Here is a 20,413-nt window from a genome sequence, read left to right as displayed (position 1 = left end):
AGGTGCGTGGTCACATTGTTTCTGCTTGCATTTTGTCTGTGGAAATTTCATTTCACAAAAACCGAGATTGTTAAATTACCGAAACTAGAGCGTTTTAGATCGAAATAACAATAGCAGCAATATGCTGCAGTTAAATATAATTGTGAGTATCGCCAGCCGTATTTCCGTGAACGCACAGACACACGCACACCAACGCCAGTTCGGGCACAAACCTGCACACACTCGCGCACGCACGCACACAGACAATCGCTCACCCACTGCATTGTTTCTGTTCTGACTGTGGCAATTTCTTTTTGTAGGTCTCTTTCTTTTTTTTGTGTGTTGTATTACAGCCACGGTACTTTTCTTCAGTTTTTTAAATACGCTATAATTTCGCGTGTGAAAAAAAGCGAGCATGTTTGAGCTTGAAACAGCCCTGAAAGGAAGGAGAAATGCAGCGGAGAGAGAGAGAGAGTTTTTGTTGTTGTTGTTAGTGCTGCAATAATGAAAATTCGGTGAAGCAGCAGACACATACATGCGTACATTTCTCATATTCACTTGTTTATTGTGAATTAAGGGGAAAATTGGCGTAAAAAGAGTGCGTGTTTTTTTCGTACGCGTATTGTGAGTGTATTTGGGTGAAAAAAAGGAGTTTAGTTTGCTGCAGTCTCCTGTTTTGTTGTTGTGCCAACCTTGACTTACGCATTTCTCCTCTGCTTCTCCTCCTTTTCGCTCCCTCTCTCTCTCTCTCCTTTCTCACTCTCTTCGCCTTGCACCTTTCTGCGCTTGGCGCTCATTTGACATTTCGCTCAAACATGTTGCGTCCCTGCAAGCAATTGGATAAGAAAACTATCGCCTATCGGCAAGATAGACAAGTAATTTTGATAGTAACTTCTGGAAAAAACAGGATAGAAAACATTTTCAAAAACAAAATCTGTGCGGGAGAAGAATATGTTCCAAATCACTGCTGGAAGTTCAAGAAAAGATAGAAAGTCAGTGAGATTTGCAAGACCACGGACTGTGTTTATATGGTAAAAGTGACATAAACAAGAAAGACTGTTTTCTTATTAAACATTTTCCAATTGGAAAAGGTGTTGGTAAAGTCACTTTTGTATAGTTTGTCAGGAAGTGAATTCTGTCGTAAAAAATTTGACACTTAGAATGTCACTTCTTCATTTCACTTTCAGAAGTGACTCCAGTGATACTTCTTAAAGTCCCTCATAAGAGACTTTGAATGCAATTTGCAGACGATCGTTTCCAACTTCTAAAAGTCAGTAAAGTGTGTCTTTTGCGATAGAAAATGTTTGCAGGGGTTTGAAATGTGTGTATTTGTGTGTGTGGTGTCTGTTTGTGAAAGAAAATAGTGCAACACAACAATTGAATCGGAAATCTAAGTCGGGGTCGCTCAGCTGACAGGTGCAGTTAGTTTGCGAAAATAAAAAGGACGAAAACGATAGAGAGAGCGCGAGAGAGAGTGAAAGAAAAACCCAAAAATCCAAATTACTATTCTCAATCAAAGCGCCCACAAACGCATGTTTTTTTTATTTTTTTTTACTTAGTTTTGTTTTGGCGTTTTATTTTATACATTTTCACAAAATTGACCTCAACAAGTAACCCTTCCAAATACACTTGCAGTTTATTGAACACGCAGACGTATACCTTTGAACCGCAACTGGATGCCCAACCTATAAACAATCGACGCCCGACGACTGTTTGCCCCTAAATCACCCAATCTGTATACAAACCGCCCACCCGAAGCCCAGCCAACCGAAGGAGGAGGAGGAGGCGGTTAGAGGAGGAGGAGGCAGAGGAGGCGGAGGGGGAGCACCACCACCACCACCGCCAGTGGTGGCCACCTGCTGCTCCAGAGGCTGCAGAGGCTCCCGGAACAACTGCCGCAATGAAGGTGGACACGGTGAAGCTGAAGAAGGGCTCCTCGGAGCTGACGGCCGAGTGCCGTGAGCTCATCGACGAGCTGACCAAGAGGCGAACGCGGCCCGAGCTCCTCGAGTTCCTCGACACCATCCATGTGTGGATCTATGGCAAGTGCGAGCTGTACCATTGGATCGAGATCCTCGACCGGTTCGACAAGATCCTAGAGGAGGCGTCGCGCCATGTCAACGCCAACGAGTTCGTGTTGCAGTGCGATACCAATTTCCAGGAAACGGTAAGGACAACGGTTAGTTTTCCGCAGTGTACCTCTGAAAAAGTCCCTGATTTTCCCGAAGGTTCCATCTAGTGTAAAAGTTCAAATGTACAAAAATTGGCAAATCTTGCAAAGATTTAAGTAAAGACAAAAGATCCTATCTAAAAATTCTACTCAAAAACTAGTTTTATATCAAATTTGATAACATTTCAAAGTTCTTATAAAAGTTTATATCGAGTATCGCAAGGCAACGCATTTGTTTTGCTACCCCATTCTAAACTCCTTTAAAAAATTCTGTGAAATATTGTTCTATATATTACCCTGTTTATCCTCCCCAGGATGTCACACTGCTGCTGCACGTGCTTAACTTCACCACACTGCTGATTGAGCACTCCTTCTCGCGGCACCTTTACAACTCCATCGAGCACCTGACGGTGCTGCTCTCTTCGCAGAACATGGACATCGTCCTGGCCGTCCTCAATCTGCTGTACATGTTCTCCAAGCGCAGCAACTTTATACCCCGCCTGCCGTTCGAGAAAAAGGAGCTACTGATCGTCAAGCTCTTCAATATAGCCGAGGTGGGTTAAGTTTGTCCCTTGGCCTTGTTTTTATTTTTATGAACAATGTTTGGTTTTAGCGCTGGGGTGATCCAAACTACGGACTGTCGCTCAAGGACTGCTGCATTGGCGAGCCAAAGCTGGAATTTCTCTACCAGCTGTGCATCGACTATGTGGACGAGCACGGTCATGCCGCCCAGCTGGAAATCCCGGACATGATGGACCTCTGCCACACGGCGTCAGCTCCCGAGGTGATCAAGACGATTGCCGGACAGATCTCAAAGCCTAGTGAGGCAATCAAGGTGTGTGAAGCAGCTACATCTTATTTCTTAAAAAGTTCAAAATGCAATATTTATATATGTAATCCCATGCGACTTATATATCTCATAATAACCCAACTTCTTGTTTCCCCCATAGATGCGCATTGCTCATCGGGTGCGCTTGATCTCAGGCTTCAACAACTACAAACTGCGCCTCCAGTTCGTCCAGGCGCGCCTTCAGGCCGTCTCCATACTGATCTACTCCAATGCCCTGCAGGACAACACGGACAAAGTGTTATATGCCGGCTTCGGCGAAGAGCTGTGCGAGCTGATCGACAAAGAGGACGTGCATCTCGTGGAGATTCGGGCGGCAGTGCTGCGCACACTCACCTCCATGCTGCACTTCGATCGCAATCCGAATGTGCCAAGGTAAGCGATTGGTTGTCTGGATTTTGGTTCCCCCGATAATTGCTTGTCTTTTCTTGTTTTCCGTGCAGCAGGGCCGGATCGCGTCTTATGAAGATAGTTCACTATACAGGAGCCGAGCGGCAGGGCGGGACGTTGCCGCTGCTAGTGCGCGACTGCATTGATAATTTAACCACTCATGGGCTCACGGAGCGCTACCCGCTCATCCTGGCCACGTCGCTCTTCTCGCTGCTGTACCACCTGGCCAGCTACGAAATGGGCGGCTCTGCGCTGGTTAAGAGCGGCATGATGCAGTCCCTCCTCTGCGTCATCAGCTGGCCGGGAGTCGACCTCGAGCACATCACGTTCGTGACGCGGGCGGTGCGGGTGATCGACCTGATTACCAATATAGATATCGCACGGTTCCATCAGAACAATGGACTCAACGTGTTCATTGACCGGCTGGAGAAGGAAATCAAGAGCTGTTGCAAGGCACTGGCCGACATCGGCATCACGCTTAAGGAGTCGACGCTGCGCGACGACCACAAACTGGACACCTCGCTGGACCAAGTCGACGAGGATGTGGAAGGTGGGTGGTGACAAAAGTCAGGGGGATTCTTTGAAGGGGAATACCTTTATTTATAACCAAACTCGGTTCTTGAATTTTAAATATATCAAGCAACTTATGCAAACGACTTGTACCTAGCTAGAATTTTATCGAAAAGGGAACTCTTTTAATGTAAAGATCTTCTATGTTCTGGTTATTCTATATGTATAGGAAATATGTTTTTTTTTGACTAATCTCTGGGGTCTAAAATCCCAAATATATTAAGCAACACAAGCAAAGGATAGATACTCATTCCTAGATAAAATTTCATCGAAAGACACTATTTTTAATCAAAACCCTTACATATTTTTACTGTTCTGTAGTATCTCATAACTTAACAATTCTTCCTAATAGATAAACTTTATCTTTTAACGATAATTACTTGCCTTAATGCGCAAACACGCTATATAAACCTCTTTCTGGTTACTCTTCCTAAATTTTCCAGACGGCGCCGGAGAGAATACCTCCGTGGCCAGTGGCAGTGGATCACCGCGTCGCGAGAATTCGAGTGACGGGGTATCCGGTGCCGGCAGCAGCGCCTACAGAGCTTACCACGAGCATAGTGGAGGATCTGGATCAGGAGCGGGACTCCTGGACATAGGAGGAGCACGCAGCCTGGCTGGCGGCAGCGGCGGAGGAGGAGCTTCAGGTGCATCCGGACCGATCATAGGACTAATCAACAGAGATGGAAGTGCCGCCCGTCCGCCGGCCATCATGTATCCCACGAACAGTTACTACGCCCGTCCATTGGCCGAGCGCAAGGCGGAGCTATCTTCGCAGCTGCCGAGCAGCCTGGCGCCGAAGAAGCCATCCTGCGTCACCCAGCGGGCGGCGCTGCTCAAGTCGATGCTAAACTTCCTGAAGAAGAGCATCCAGGATCATGCCCACTTTAGCAACATGCGCAACATCATGGAGACTAGTCTCACCCAGTCGCTGCGCCATATCATAGCCAATGCGGAGTACTACGGCCCCTCGCTGTTCCTGCTGGCAACCGATGTGGTCACCGTGTACGTGTTCAACGAACCGTCGCTGCTCTCCTCGCTGCAGGATCTGGGCATCACCAGTGTGATGCTAAAGGCGCTGCTCCAAAAGGATGTGCCAGCCACCCGAGAGGTGTTGGGATCCCTGCCCAATGTATTTTCCGCCTTGTGCTTAAATGAGCGCGGATTGTTTGAGTTCCTTTCCTACGATCCGTTCGACAAGGTGCTGAAGGTGCTGCTTTCGCCGGACTACTTGGTGGCCATGCGTCGGCGCCGCTCTTCGGATCCGCTGGGCGATACGGCTACCAATTTGGGCAATGCCATGGACGATCTAATCAAACATCATCCGTATTTGCGAACCGATGCCACGGAGGCGATTGTCCGGCTCCTGAATGAGCTGGTCCGTCTTGGTTCCGATCCCAGTTTCATTTGCTGGCGGGCGAATAAGGAGAGTAGTGGCTCTGGCTCCGGTTCCGGCAGCCATGGCGGTTCCCATCACGTGGCCTCCACACCCTCGCCCATGGTCATGGTGGCTGGCTCGGGAGGATCGGCTTCCGTGCTCCAGGGTGCAGCTGATACGAACGACAGCAGCGGCGATGACGACGACGATGATGATGAAATGAGCTCGGCCTCGCAGCAGCAACAGCAACCCACGACTCCGGGTCAAAGTGGAGGAGCGACTACACCAAGGACACAACAGGCTGGAGGTGTAGCCGGAGCCGGAGGTTCAGGAACACCAGCAGCCACATCGCAGGCCGTCAAAGTGGTGACGCCACCGGAACGAGAGGCCATACCACTAATCGACTACATTCTCAACGTGATGAAGTTCATTGAGGCGATATTCAGCAACAGTCCCAATGGCGATCACTGTCGCGAGTTTGTGCTCCACGGGGGACTAAAGCCCATCCTGCAGCTGCTGTCGCTGCCCAATCTACCGGTGGATTCGCCAGTTTCCACCACCTCACAGGCGGTGGCCAATGTCTGCAAGGCCATACTCAGCCAGGCGCAAGAAACCAAAGTGCTAGATGTGGCGCTCAAGCAGCTGGCCGATATTGTGGCTCAGTTGAAGCCGCTGATCAAGCACTTCACCTTTCCCGGCGGCAGTGTCCTGCTGGCTGAGCTCGTCTGCTGCCAGCGGCTGGAGGATGGCTTCGCCAACGCCGAGTACACGCCCATACTGCACAACATGAGCTTTGTGCATGGCTATGTGGTGATGCTGGTGCATCTCTGTCGCAACGCCTCCAACGACATGCGAGCCATTCTTCTCAAGCGCTGGGGTGTGAATCGTGAGACCGGAGTCCAACTGCTGCAGCAACTCGTTCAGCTATACATTTCGCTAGTGTGGGAGAGCACTATTCTGCTGAATCTGTGCTCTGATGAGCCCACCCAGCATCCGGATCTCATCTGGGACGAGATTGCGGCCCAGATGTCGGCAGCAGCTGGCACCGCGGATCCCCTAACCGAAGCTGAGCTTTCCAGGAAACTAGAGCGTGCGGCGGAATTCCGGACAAAGTACACACCCGAGGAGCAGTTCCGATACATCAAATCTCTGCTGGCAGCCAGTTCCCGCCTGGGCAGAGCACTGGCCGAGCTGCTGGGCACGTTGGTGAAGCTATCGGTGGGATCGCCACAGACGCGGCAGCGTCGCATCAACGATTTGATCAGTAATATCAACAAAGTTCCTACGCCAGAGGCGCGCGAAATAGCACGCATCCTCAGTTCGATCCTGGTGAACGGATTTAGTCACGAAAGCATACTGCCCAAGCCCGTGCCGAAGCTTAAGCTCACCTTCCTCATCTGCTCGGTGGGATTCACGGGCCCAATGCTGTTCGACGACAAGCGCAGCGCCTTCCACCTGATGATATCACAATTCTGCGCTGAGAACGGACTGAAGGCCTTCTTTGAGATGTTCTACTGGGCCCTGTCGCTGGACAATGTTTCCCAGAAGTTCGACTTCGATCAGTGGGCCTCGATGGAGGATCTGATGCAGTCCCACGATGATGACAAGCGTGATTGTCCGGAGGGCACTGGTGAGTTCCTCGACGCCTGGCTGCAGCTGCTCGAGAAGATGGTGAATCCCCGAGCCATGTTGGACTCGCCGTACACCATGAGCCCACGGCTTAATTATCTGCCCGATTCGGTACCATTTGAGCCGGTCTTCTACCTAATACACATCCACCAGCTGGCCATGCAAGCACTGCGCAGAATCTGGGCACGACGCCCGATTCCGAACTACGGGCCGAGCATGTTCGAGACCATGATCCTGATTCTGAAGCACCTGATCAAGTCACACCAGACCCTGCTGGACCGCTATCACACGCGGATGAAGGAGATAAAGTTTGAGAACCTGTACATCCGGAGCACGGACGATGGTCTGAATGCGGATCACATCAAGACTCTGACTGACATGGGCTTTATGCACTACCATGTGATCGAGGCATTGAGGACAAATGCCTCCCTGGAGGAGGCCACCGATTACCTGCTTAACAACCCGGAAGCCAGTGCCCTGTCCACGACTGGTGGGCAGTCAGGCGGCTCTGCTCCTCCGCCGCCTCCACCACCATCGGCCTCCACAATGGACATTGACATGGATCTGCCGGCTGATGGAGAGTCGACGCAAAGCAAATCCTCCGCTTCGGCGAACTCCAGCTATGACTACAAACACCTAAAGCTGATGCCGCCGCTTATCTTCGATCGATTCTGCGACGAAGCCATCTCAAGGGCCTTCGAGTTCATGGAGGCAATACCGGATACGGTCAACAGTGCCGCGGACCTGATAGCCGTGCTGTACAGACGCCACAATCACCTGAACAAGCAGGTGTTTGTCACCAACTTTGTGCGCAACATCATCCAGTGGGTGGTCTTCACATTACAGCTGTTTGAACCATCCAAGTCAACCGGATCGAAGGCTAACCGCCTGGAGGAGTGTCTGACCGGAATGACGGCCACTCGACTGTTTGTGCGTCTCAAGACATCGACGCTGCTTCTCGAGGAGAACTACAGTGATATGCACCGGCCGTTGGTTGAGGCGATAACCGCCCAGGATGCCATGGTGTCGCTGGTCAAGCTGCTGGACTGCATGAGCCAGTGGATGCTAGAGCAATCCAGTGATTCGAATAACGGTCAGCAGCGGGCGACAGTTCCCCGTTGGGTGCAGAATCTAGTGGATCTAATTGATGCCATCGACAGCATTAGCCACATCCTGCAGCGCAAGGCCAACATGCGGGCGGTGAGCAGCGATGTGTGGCGCTGGTATGACGCCTCCACGGGCAAGTGGAATGCCTACTCGGAGGCCAACAATGAGCTGATCCGGAATGCCTACGCCGCCGGTGAACGCTGGCTGCACATCAACATTGGACGACAGCGCTGCACCGTGAGCCTGAACTGCATGACCCAGGTTAGCGAGGCATCCGGCACACATCGTCCCGTTTGCCCGGCTCTAAAGCTCAGCGAGGCAATTACCTCGCTGCAAAATCCGATGGTCTTGCACAAGGTGGAGCATATGTTGAATCGCGTGGTGCGCACTTCACCCGACGGATCGGGAACCGTGCATTCCGATGAGTTGATTTCCCTGCGCCAGCTAGTCAGCGTCACCGATGGCCAGCAGTCGCAGACGCAGCAGGATAGCTCTGGAAACTCCAACGAGGAGGGAGCCAATGAAGATGGTGGAACCGGTGCCAGTGGCGGATCTCCGCTAGCCGCCATGACAACGCGTAGCAAGTCGCGTCAAAAGAGCGCGGCCGCTGCAGCCGCTGCCAAGGTGAAATCCCAGCCAGGTGGCTCGCCGCCCATACCCAAACGCACCCAGAAGATTATACTCAACGAAGAGCAAGTGGGCCTGAGCAAGTTCGATTGCGGCCGCATTATTGGCAGCATTGTGGACCTACTGCAGCCGTCGCATCTGATGCTCAACGAGACGAAGCTCTCGCTGCTGCGTCTCTGTGCGAGGTTGACCCGGAACTACGATAACGCCCAGGTGTTTATCCGACGAGGCGGAGTACGGATGCTGTTGCACCTGCAGCAGGCCTGCAGTTTCATGGGCTTTCCCACATATGCAAACATTATCCTGCGCCATGTGCTCGAGGCTCCGCCTGTGCTCCAGGAGGCAATGGAACGAGTACTGGGCATGCGGGCAGCTGGCATTGTGCCCGTGGGTCATCGCGACCTAATCTTCGTGCTGACACAAGTGTCGTCGGCCGTGTCGCGTAACCCGCAGATCTTTGTGGCCGCCGCCAAGGAGATGCTCAAGGGCGAGTATATGCTGAACACGAACAGCACGGCGATGGCGGACGATGCCCGTGTCATGGTCAAGTCCAAGTTTGGCCAGCAACCGACGGCGGCGGCCGGCGGGGCCACACCCCATTCCCAGACACCGACGCCGCCGCCAGCGGCCAAGGATGAGCTCAAGGATGATCCACAAGTGCAGTCGTCGGTGGCCGTGCTCAAGGATCTGCTGCACGGACTAGTGCAGCCCTGCTGGCACTATGGCGGCACTGGATCTTCGGATCGTGGACAGGGAGCCGCCGAGCTGCTGCAGCCGGATCAGCCACCAGGCACGAGCCAGGGATGCCACGATGACGAGGTGAGTGTGGTTCTGAAGCTATCAGTTTTATATGTATTACTCTCATCGCTCGATAAGATGGAACTTTGGTTGTTTTTATCTACATATAATATATAAAGCGGTATACCAAAAATCAAGGAATCAAGGAACAGCGATATTTATTTAAACTACTTAAACCAATTATAACTTAAATTCAGGCCTTACTATTAAAAAAGTAAATAAAGATGTTTCCAAAGTTATTTAGTTAATAGTTATTTAAATATTTGATAGTACCTACCTTATAAAATCTCTGAAATTTTTGAGTTTTGAAGCTTTTGTTCACTAAATTGTATTCCATTAGTTATATTTCCGCTTCCAGGAAACCCCAGCACCCGTGAGCAGCAAGAAGCAATCCTCAGGAGGAGGAGCAGCTGCTGGCCAGGCCCAGGCCTCGGAAAAGTTCGAGCCGTGCTGCTGCACCTGGCACATCCCAACCAGCGGACACACCCACGCCAAACCGACCATCTCGCGGGCAACCCTGCTGAAACTACTGGCGGACTCCACCCGGGCCTACCAGTCCCTGGTGCCGCGCGTCCTTTTGTCCCACGTTTACACACCGGCGGACAGTCCCCTGATCTCGGCACCGCAGCAGACCTTCCTGGGCGTGCTCCTCGATCGATTCCTGCCCATAACCCAGAGACATCATGTGCCCGAAGTCAGCACCATGACCCGGGTGCTGGTCTGCTCATTGTCGGACTGTTACCAGCAGCCCGGAGTCCAGGTCCATGTGGCCGAAGAGCTGCACGCGGCAGTGGCCAGAGCTCTGGCCCAGCCGGACTCCGCCGAGAAGCACACGCGACTGCAGGTTCTGATGAGCCTGTTCCCCAACCTCATTGAGTCGCCCATGCTGTACGACAAGGTGCACATGCACCGCAACAACATGTACCGTGTTCTCCTGCGCCAGGGCGTGATGACCTACCTGACGAAGGTGGCCCAGTACAAGGATCTGTCCAATCACAATACGCTCAGCACATTGGCGGCCATCCTGCGACCAATGGAGATACTGCTCAGATTCAGTGTTTCCACCACAACGCTGGGCTCGAAGAGGATCCTCTTCGGCAGCGGCGGAGCTGGCGGAGCGAATGGTACTGGTAATGGCAACAACGCCGCCGGTGGTGGCAGTGGAACCGGACCGGGTGCGGGCAACACCTACGGGACGATCATCAACCGACGACTATATCCTCGCCTGGCGGCACGGACTGCGGTGAGTGCCGCTGTAGAGCGCTCCAATGCGATGGGTGGCGAGCATGTGCTGCGCGACATCATACGTAATGTGCTGTCGGACCGGCGACATGCCTTCGAGTTCATCTTCAACTCGGACGAGATGGCCGTGGACTCTGAGGACTCGGCTGCTCCGGGCTCTGGCGGAGTGGGCGGCAGTGGTGCGGGAGCGGGCGGTGTCGGAGGAGGAGGCGTCTCTGGATCTGGATCTAGTGGAGGCACTGCAGCCGTTATCGATGTGGTCGAGGAGCGCAGCAATGGTGGCGATACCAACGATCCCCCGCCCAACGTGAGCTCTGGTTCATCGGCAGCCGGACAATCCTCGACTGGCGGTGGCCCAGTGCGGCCAGTGCTTAACTTCGATCAACTGTGGGACGACTTCCTGCAAAGTGAGGGGCTACGCCTGGCCTCGCGAAGTGGCGGTGGCGCCGGATCGGGCAGTGGATCCGCTGGAGCCGGCTCATCCGGTCAGCAAAACGGAGGCAACGCCACAGCTGGATCGGCCAGCTCGGGCAACAATTCGGGCAGCGGAGATCCTCGCCTGCGCACCAATCCTGATGTGGATGTGGGTGGCGGAGGCAATAGCGGCGGTGGCAGCGGTTCCAACGCAGGTGTTGTGAATGACAATGGAATCGGCGGCGGCGGCGGCAGTGATGGCGCTTCCACATCTTCGGATACGGGAGCGCCAAGTGGTGCACGCGATTTGAACGCCTCGCTGCTAGGCGATGTCAGCACCTCCGAATCGGATTCGGATGCCTCCACGGAGAATGATGAGCGCAATGAGGAGGACGAAGATGAGGATGACGACGCTCCGGATGAGGATGTTGACGAGCACAGCGAAACGGATGTGGATGAGGAACGACCGCGCCAATTCATCGAGGTCTTTGATCACATCTATGAGCCTGAATCCTCGGAGACGGCGTCCAACGACGCGGATGTGGATAACGACGATGACGATGACGAGGATGAGGATGATGTGGACGACGACGATGATGATGACGAGGACAACGACGATGAGGATCGCGAGGAGGGCCTGAGTGTCATGGAATCGGAGTTGGAGAACCAAATAGACATCGCCTTAGCCCTAGTGTCCTCCAACAATCGTCCAAGACGCAGTGCAGCAGTCAACGCCTCGGGCGATAACTCCGCCAATCGTCCCAATCCCGATGACGAGGTAGACGACGAGGACGACGACGTGGATGCTGATCCCGATGGAGATCCTGATGTCGATCCGATTGGCGGTCCAGCGACTGCCCAATCGGAGTCCTATCCGTACCAATTTTTGGGCAGCGGCTTGATGCCCACACCACCGGTTGGATTCCGCGTGCGGATGAACAGCTCCATTGCCCAACCCCTGGACATTGATGTAAATGGCGGCAATGGTGGTGGTGGAAACGGTTCAGGCGTCTCTGGATCGGCCGGCGGATCCGGCAGAGGCTCCTCGACGGGCGGAACAACAGCCAGCATAGGAGCCATCGCCTCTGCCGCCCTGCGTCCCTCATCGGGCTCTTGGATGGCACCGGACTTCAATTTCATTGGAGTGTCTGGCGGTTCTGGCCTCGGTGGTGCCTCGGGTAGCGGAGCAGCTGCTGGTGGCAACGCCAATGGAGGCGAGGTGAGCCCCTTCCTTACGCCCACTATGTCACAGCTGGACCGCACTGGTGGTGCCTCTGGCAGTGGCCAGAACATGAGCAACTTGCTGGACGAACAACCATCGGTGAGTGGCGGCGGCGGCACCAGCGGAGGAGCTAGTGGCGGAGGATCCGCCACTGGCGGCGGCGGCGTCAGCGGAGGCAACGCAAACGGTGGTACCACCGGGCAGCATCCGAATGCCACGCTCTGCACGAACGGAGTGCGGCGGCGTTTGCTCTATCTGGACCAGCAGTACTGTGTGTGCATGCCAACACATCAGAACCCCACAGAAGAGACCCAGATGGAGACCTTCACTCAGGATGGTGAGTATTTCAGTGGTTCTACTTTGAATAAAATCCCTAATGTTTCTGCTCACCAATCATCCCAGCTCTTCATTGGTGGCTGGAGGAGGCCACGCTCTTGGATATGGAGAGCCAGACTGACGCCTGCCTGTATGCCGCTCACTTCCTGCTGCCGCATCTCATCAAGGAGTTGAAGACGACGCATCAGCAGCGCAAGCAGGAGGAAGCCACCCGCCCGAGTGCCACCAACTCGACAACATCGGCCTCGGCCGGAGCACCGGCGAACTCCATCATAACGGCGGGTTCGAACACAGCGGCCCCCACAGCGACGGCCTCCATTGCGTCCAGTTTACTGGCGAATGCCGTTGCCGCGGGCTCAGGAAACAGCAGCAGCATGGTGGTTCCCCCGGTGGCAGCCTCTGCCACGGGAGGCACTCGACGCAGCTCGATCCCCGTACTGATTCCCTCGAGCTTTGGTCCTAGTAGCGTGACTGGAGCCAGTGCCAGTGCCACTGGCGACTCCACGGCCACGCCAACGGGAACCATTAGCTCCTTTACAAACTGTGAGTAGTTGTCTTAACTTGTGAAATACAAATGTATTTAATCACCTTCTTGCAGCGTCCCTTGGCGGTAGTGGATCCCTGGAGTCGCAGACCACCACACGGGCGCCCCGCCAGCGCGGTGGTTTGCGCCAGCACAGTCAGCTGCCCTTCAACATCTACGCGGAGATTGATCTGACCAACGAACAGGATAGCCAAGGCGCCACATCAACAGCAGGGACTTCGGTCGATGGAGCCGAATCACAGCCGCAGCAGAACTCCTCCGCTTCGTCGGCGCCGGTGCCGGTGCTGCAGCATCAGCGTCATCCGCCGGTGCCACTCCTGCCGTCCAGTGGAAGACCATCGCGACCCCACTCGCGTCTGGACGAGGCGGAGCTGCTTCTGTTACAGGTAAATTGATCATCGCTTTGTAGTTACATAATTAAACTCACTTGCTGCTCTTCCAGTTGGCCGATCGCCAGGCTGTACGCAGTCGTCTGCAAGTGTCCAGTGGACACACGAATTCCTCGCGCACTTCGGGATCGGCGCTGATAAACGCCCGGCCCAATCGCGACCTACCCGCCCGTCTGCAGCGCCTCGTTCAGGCACACAGCTCCATTTCCAGCCGGAACAGTTCATCCGCATCCACGCCAGCTCCGACGCTTGTCTCCATGCCGACGCCCATGTCCAGTGCGGCTCTGGAACAGCTGAATGTCACAGCCCCGGATGTTGTTGGCCCGGACAGAAACTTTGCCTTGCCACCTTCCCTGGAGGTTGATGTGGACGCGCTGCCCCGCATACTGGACCGCATATTGCCGCAGCAGCAGGATTCGCAACCGGAGGAGGATCAGCTATTGCTTCCACCACCGCCGCCGCCACCGCCCAGTGATGCGGCGCCGTTTGTGCTCACCGAGGATGATCTGTGGCCCGGCACAGTCGGTGTTGGGACCAGGGAGGAGTCACCTGCTCCGGCGGCAGCAGCCGCAGCAGCAGCAAACAGCGAGGCTGTAACCGAGTCAAACCAATCGGATCAGACGCCAGAAAGCAGCGAATCTGTTTCGCCAAACCCACAGGCTCCAGCAGGGCCAACGCCAGTGGAGTCGGGCGGAGCAGGAGTAGGAGCTGCCTCAGCCAGTACACAAACGCCGGCAACAACTGAAGAATCCGCCGCTGGTGGAACAACAGTAACAACTGGAGGAGCAAGTGGAACAACAGCCACCATAACAGACATGAGTCCCGAGGTGCGAGCAGCTCTCGGGGATCTGGAGGTGCCCGAGGGCGTGGATCCTTCCTTCCTGGCAGCTCTGCCCAGCGAGATGCGCGAGGAGGTGATCCAGGAGCATCTGCGCATGCAGCGCATCCGTCAGCGGGCGCAGCAGAATGCCATCCAAATTGCCCACGACTCGCTGGTCGAGGTGAATCCCGAGTTCCTGGCCGCCCTGCCTCTAAACATACAGTCTGAGGTGCTGATGCAACAGCGAATCGAGCAGCAGCGTCAGGCGGCCCAGACCGCCAATCCGGAGGATCCCGTGGACACGGCTGCCTTCTTCCAAAACCTGCCCGAGAATCTGCGCCAAGCGGTGAGTTTTGGGATTTGCTTCCCCCAGGAATTCGAACTAATCGTTTGTGTTCTGTTAAAATCTATAGATACTCACCGACATGGAGGAGTCGCAGATAGCCAGTTTGCCGCCCGAGTTGGCTGCCGAGGCGCAGTTCCTGCGTCGCGACTGGGAATCTCGCAATGGCGCCCGCATGGACGCCCATCCGCCCAGCAATGCGTTGTGTAAGTAGTCGTACTCGCTATATTTTGAAGATTATAAATCCTAATCCTATGTTATCCACCTTACAGCGCGTTTCCAGACAACGCTTCAGAGCCTGGACGAGGCACGCTGGCACAGCTCCATTTGGTATGACGCCAGTGGCAATGCCCAGCCGCAACACCACCAGCACACCACGATTGTGCATCACCATGCCCATGCACATCACGCCCCGACCATGGGCAAACCCCTGGCTCTTCTGATGATGGAGGACGAGAACATCCTGCTCGATCCGGACTCGCTGGCCACCCTCCTGCTTTTCCTGTTCGTCGAGGACCAGAAGGTGAACAGCATGCGGCTGCATCGCGTCATTCGCAACCTGTGTCACCACGAGCCCACCCGCGACTGGATTATCAGCGCCCTGATCAGCATCGTCCAGAAGACCAACGAGGACAATGCGAACTTTGGAGCAGGTCAGGCGGGCGGCAAGCCGGAGTGGCTAAAGCTGCGCGTGGACGCGGCCTTTGGCTACAAGAGCAACATCTTCCTCATCAATCGGCTGTACGAGGGCAGCGCCCGAAGCATCAGCATCAATCCCCAGGCGGCACAGATGATAGTGCGGAATTGTCTGGATCTGCTGTTCGTGCTGGCCAAGCACTATCCGTCCAGCTTTGTGCCCTTCAATCGCGAGGTGAAGGCCAGGCGCATACTGAGCTCGGTCTTTGGCATGCCATCGCCCACAGCTGGAGCAGGAGCAGCAACAGCAGGAGGAGGAGGAACTGCATCTAGCGGTGGATTGACAGGACGTGGTGTCGATGAAGTACCACCGGGTGGAACCCTGGACTTCCGCTCACGTTTCTGCCGCTACCAGGTGGCCAATCGACTGCGCGGCATCCTCGACGATCATCCTGCCCCCAAACCCGCCACGCCCCTGGACGAGGCCCCCTCCACATCGAAGGCGGCTGCTGCCAAGGCGGCTGCCACGGCCAAGGTGTCCACCGGCAGCCTCAGTCAGCACTCGGTGCCGTACCAAACCAATGCCAAGAACTTCTGGGATGTTGTCCTGAACATCGATCGACAGACCAAGGTGCGATTGGCCAATGTGGCCCAGTTTCCACTCACCTCGCAGCCGGCTTGGGAATGGCAGACGAATACCGCCGACTTCCTCTCGTTCAGCGAATCGCCCTTCGGCCAGTTGCTGGAAATGCTGCCCTACAAGGTTATATGCCGGTCACCACATCTCACCGACATGCTGGTCAAGCTGCTCGCCTCGCTTAGCACCGAGCTGCCCAAGGAGGAAGAACAGCTGCCGTTAAGCGATCAAATGCCCACCCTGATACCCATTGGTCAGGCCGCGGCAGCAGCAGCGGCGGCATCAGCTGAGAATTCTCAGTCCAATGCCGCAGAGATCGGTGACGGCCTGGCGGCCAACAGCGAGGAGCAAGCCACTCCGGCCAGCGGAAATCCGGCCTCCGGTGATAGCAATGTAGGGGCAAAGCGAACCCAGTTGCCAACTTTAAGTGTGGCCCTGCCAGTGGCCCCGTCGAAGCCACGTCGCAAGATCTACTCGAAGAACTTTTCGCAACTGCAGCTGGTCATCGAGGTGCTGACCCACCAGTGTGGCACCACCGAGGGCCTGGACAACGTGGCCAAGTTGATTGTGAATCTAACCCAGTGCTCGCAGGCATCCAATGCCATTTTCATCCAGTACTTGACAGCTGCCATTTTGGGATTGGCCGAGGAGGTGCGTCAAGCCATACAGATGCTGCTCAACGAGATTCGCATGTATAACATCCATCACGGAGTGGCCGGCTCAGTGACCTCACAGGCTGCCTCCACGTCGGGGGCAGCGGGAGCAACAGCTGGCAGCTATGTGCCCACTGTGTCGGGAGCCAGTCTCCTGCCCAACTTGGCCGTCCACGAGGGCATCATGCAGGATCGCTTCACCGCCGAGCATGTGATCATTTCGGCGCCAAAGAACGCCAAGCCCACCTGCGAGCTGCAGCTGCCGTCGATGAAGAAGCTCATGTCCAACTCCTCCGCCCAGCCGTACTTCCTGCGCACCCTGAAGATCTTCATGCAGGTGCGCGATATGTATGAGGCACAAAATGGACAGTCCACGGGCGGTGGTGTCGGTGCTGGTGCTGTCGGCGACAACGATGACGACATCATCGACATTGAGGGCGATGGCGGGGCCTCCGGCGGCAGCAGTTCGGACATGGCTCCTGGATCGGCCAGCACCATCTCTCCGCCTCCACCCATGGAAACCAATCAGACCATCCACGATGGCGATGAGGACGAGGAAGACGATGATGATGAGCCAAGGGCTTCGTCCGGAGCTGGCAGTCATCTACCGGCGAGCGCTGGCAAGTCGACCAAACCCACTCTCAGTCAGATCCTCTGCTTGGACGTGCTGTGGCACACGCTCAGCGAGTGCCTGGTGGCGCTGGAGGAGTCCAAGGACGAGTTCGCCGTCCTAGTGCTGCAGCCCACCGTGGAGGCCTTCTTCCTCATCCACGCTGCCAAGAAGTCGGGTCGCGGCTCCCTGGCTGGATTCGTGGGCTCCTTACTGCGGGCAGCTGTCGGCGGTGGAGGTGGAGGAGGAGGAGGAGGAGGAGGATTGGGAGCCGCAGCAGCGTCATCTGCCCAGGAGCATAGTCCTTCGATGGATGACACAAGCAGCGCCAACACCCTCAGTTCGGCCAGTTTTGAAGGTGAGTTTGTGGCTGGAAACCTTATACTTATATTAACTTATATTACTTAATTATTATTAGATGAGCCGCGCATGCAAGACGCCTCCACAAACACACCGCTGGCGGCTAGCAGCTCCGCCAACACAGCGATGAGTGCCCACGAGGCGCAGCTGAGGCAGGACCGCCAGAAGTTCCTCCAGTTTGCCGAGAAGCATCGCACCGTGCTCAACCAAATCCTGCGCCAGTCGCCCACACATCTCTCGGACGGACCGTTTGCCGTGCTGGTGGACCACACGCGCATCCTGGACTTTGACGTCAAGCGGAAGTACTTCCAAACGGAGCTGGAGCGCCTGGACGAGGGCATACGGCGCGAGGAGCACACGGTCAGTGTGCGTCGCGTGACCGTCTTTGAGGATTCGTTCCGCGTCTTGTACCGCCTGGGACCGGAGGAGTGGAAGAACCGCTTCTACATCGTCTTCGAGGGTGAGTCTAAGCTGCAAATTCTATTGCTTCCTTGGTTAATTCACACTTTTCCCTACTATTTCGCAGATGAGGAAGGCCAGGATGCTGGCGGCCTGCTGCGCGAATGGTATGTGATCATATCGCGCGAGATCTTCAATCCCATGTATGCCTTGTTCTGCGTATCGCCGGGCGATCGCGTCACCTACATGATCAATCCCTCCAGCCATGCTAATCCGAATCACCTGAGCTACTTCAAGTTCGTCGGCCGCGTAATTGGTAAGGCTGCTCAGAGATTCTCTTCCCGGTTTAGCGTGTTTGATAACCCATTTTAATTGCATCTTAACAGCCAAGGCCGTGCACGACAATAAGCTGCTAGAGTGCTACTTCACCCGGTCCTTCTACAAGCACATCCTGGGCAAACAGGTGAAGCACACGGACATGGAGTCGCAGGACTACGAGTTCTACAAGGGACTCGACTATCTCATGAAGAACGATATCTCTACGCTGGGCTACGAGCTGACCTTCTCCACGGAGGTGCAGGAGTTCGGTGTCACCCAGATCCGTGATCTCAAGCCAAACGGACGCGACACCGCCGTCACCGAGGAGAACAAGTTCGAGTATGTGCAGCTGGTGTGCCAGCTCAAGATGAGCGGCTCCATCCGACAGCAGTGAGTATATACAGGCATAATCATTTTGTTCCTGGTCATGACATGGAGTCTCATTGCTTCCCCCAACAGATTGGACGCATTCCTCGAGGGCTTCTACGACATTATTCCAAAGCATTTAATTTCGATATTCAACGAACAGGAACTGGAACTTCTCATATCCGGTCTGCCGGATATTGACATTGAAGATCTAAAGGCGAACACCGAGTACCACAAGTACACCTCCAAATCGGCCCAGGTGAGATCTATATGTTTACCTTATGCCATCCCGCTCTAAACTGTGATTTTCCATCCATCAGATTCAATGGTTCTGGCGCGCATTGCGCAGTTTCGACCAAGCAGACCGGGCCAAGTTCCTGCAGTTCGTCACGGGCACATCGAAGGTGCCGCTGCAGGGATTCGGTTCCCTTGAGGGCATGAATGGAATTCAGAAGTTCCAAATCCATCGGGACGATCGATCCACTGATCGATTGCCCTGTGCGCACACCTGGTGAGTATGGATTTTGGGGGTATTTTGGTTTTATTACGTGGTGGAAATATAAGATTTTAATCTTAAGTTAGCTTTATAAAGATATAACTTATTATTATTAACACTATTTATCCCTCGATTGCAGCTTCAACCAACTGGATCTGCCCATGTACAAGTCATACGACAAACTGCGGAGCTGCTTGCTGAAGGCCATACACGAGTGCTCCGAGGGCTTTGGCTTTGCCTAAAGAGTCACCTGCGGCAGCTAGGCCAGCCACCCAGCCAGGCAACCAACCAAGCCAGCTAACAAGCAACCAGGACCCAGGGACCCATGGACGCAACACTATTCCTAGTACGCCCCATCCACGGGCGACACGACGAGAAATGCATAATTGATTTGAACAGAACAGAACAGCCACTGCAAATTTGCGATAGCGGCGACCGAAACTGCATACATACACAGTACATATAGTTATATAGTATATATAAAAATGTTGAATTAATTATTAATTTTCGCGCCTATATATATACAATATATATTTTCTTAAATTTTCAAAAGAAAACGGAAAAATCTAAGGAAACCTACGAAAAAAAATATAAGAAAAAACTGATACAAACGCGAAACAGTATATTTGGTTTAAATTTGTCTGCGTAACCGATTCTACAATATATTGTTTCGAAATCTATCCCTGTCGTTTTGCACATTTTCATTAAAAACAGAAAGGTTTACATAAAAGAATATACACGATTTGACATATTTTTTATTTAACTAAACACGAAACCGAATAGCAAAGGATTAAACGTAGTATATAGAACGCAAATGCACATAAACAGATTATACACTTTGGTTTCTTGTTTACTTAAGTCGATTTACCGAAGATAAAGGGAAGGCAGCGGAAAATAATTAAATGGATTAAAGTATTTTGATGTAAGAGAATAAGTCCTTATGTTATGCATTTTATGTTTACCTTTGGAATAATGAGCCGCAGATGTAACTTAAAGAATGTGGAATAAAGTAAGAGTAAGCTCATTTATCAAAATAAATTTTCAGAAATCACTTAATGGTCATGGTTGGAAAATACATTTGGAATCAGGAAGGAAATATACGGCATTTGATTTTTATAAATAAAATGATTTGA

General features: G+C 53.8%; 1 protein-coding gene across 7 annotated transcripts; it reads left to right on the top strand.

The window, feature by feature from the left end:
- The first annotated feature begins 1 nt into the window (after window position 1).
- On the top strand, window positions 2-20,336 carry HUWE1 (HECT, UBA and WWE domain containing E3 ubiquitin protein ligase 1). Of its 7 annotated transcripts, none has more exons than XM_070997545.1 (19): window positions 2-142; window positions 1,615-2,146; window positions 2,464-2,703; window positions 2,763-2,984; window positions 3,100-3,371; window positions 3,443-3,936; window positions 4,400-9,516; window positions 9,854-12,710; window positions 12,776-13,252; window positions 13,308-13,639; window positions 13,696-14,808; window positions 14,876-15,011; window positions 15,078-17,699; window positions 17,760-18,161; window positions 18,228-18,416; window positions 18,487-18,808; window positions 18,878-19,043; window positions 19,105-19,295; window positions 19,420-20,336. In XM_070997545.1, the coding sequence occupies exons 2-19, from the start codon at window positions 1,880-1,882 to the stop codon at window positions 19,520-19,522; spliced, it is 15,522 nt and encodes a 5,173-aa protein (XP_070853646.1). In that variant the 5' UTR covers window positions 2-142; window positions 1,615-1,879; the 3' UTR covers window positions 19,523-20,336. The 7 variants fall into 7 exon arrangements, with proteins under 7 accessions (XP_070853646.1, XP_070853645.1, XP_016942177.2 ...); XM_070997544.1 differs by having other exon boundaries at window positions 9,836-12,710; XM_017086688.4 differs by having other exon boundaries at window positions 3,440-3,936.
- Window positions 20,337-20,413: the final 77 nt, after the last annotated feature.

Source organism: Drosophila suzukii, chromosome X, assembly GCF_043229965.1.
Source record: "Drosophila suzukii chromosome X, CBGP_Dsuzu_IsoJpt1.0, whole genome shotgun sequence".
In the NCBI taxonomy this organism is placed as follows: domain Eukaryota; kingdom Metazoa; phylum Arthropoda; class Insecta; order Diptera; family Drosophilidae; genus Drosophila; species Drosophila suzukii.
The sequence above is the reverse complement of the archived record's forward strand: the minus strand, read 5'-3'. Positions and strand labels throughout refer to the sequence as shown.

What these genes read in the sequence shown, in the direction of transcription:
- HUWE1 (XM_017086684.4), top strand. Translation starts at nt 1,880, where the DNA reads ATGAAGGTGGACACGGTGAAGCTGAAGAAGGGCTCCTCGGAGCTGACG. An exon ending in CGGAGCTGCTTCTGTTACAG is followed by an intron (nt 13,640 to 13,695) that starts GTAAATTGATCA and finishes CTGCTCTTCCAG; the next exon opens with TTGGCCGATCGCCAGGCTGT. An exon ending in GTTCGTCGGCCGCGTAATTG is followed by an intron (nt 18,417 to 18,486) that starts GTAAGGCTGCTC and finishes GCATCTTAACAG; the next exon opens with CCAAGGCCGTGCACGACAAT.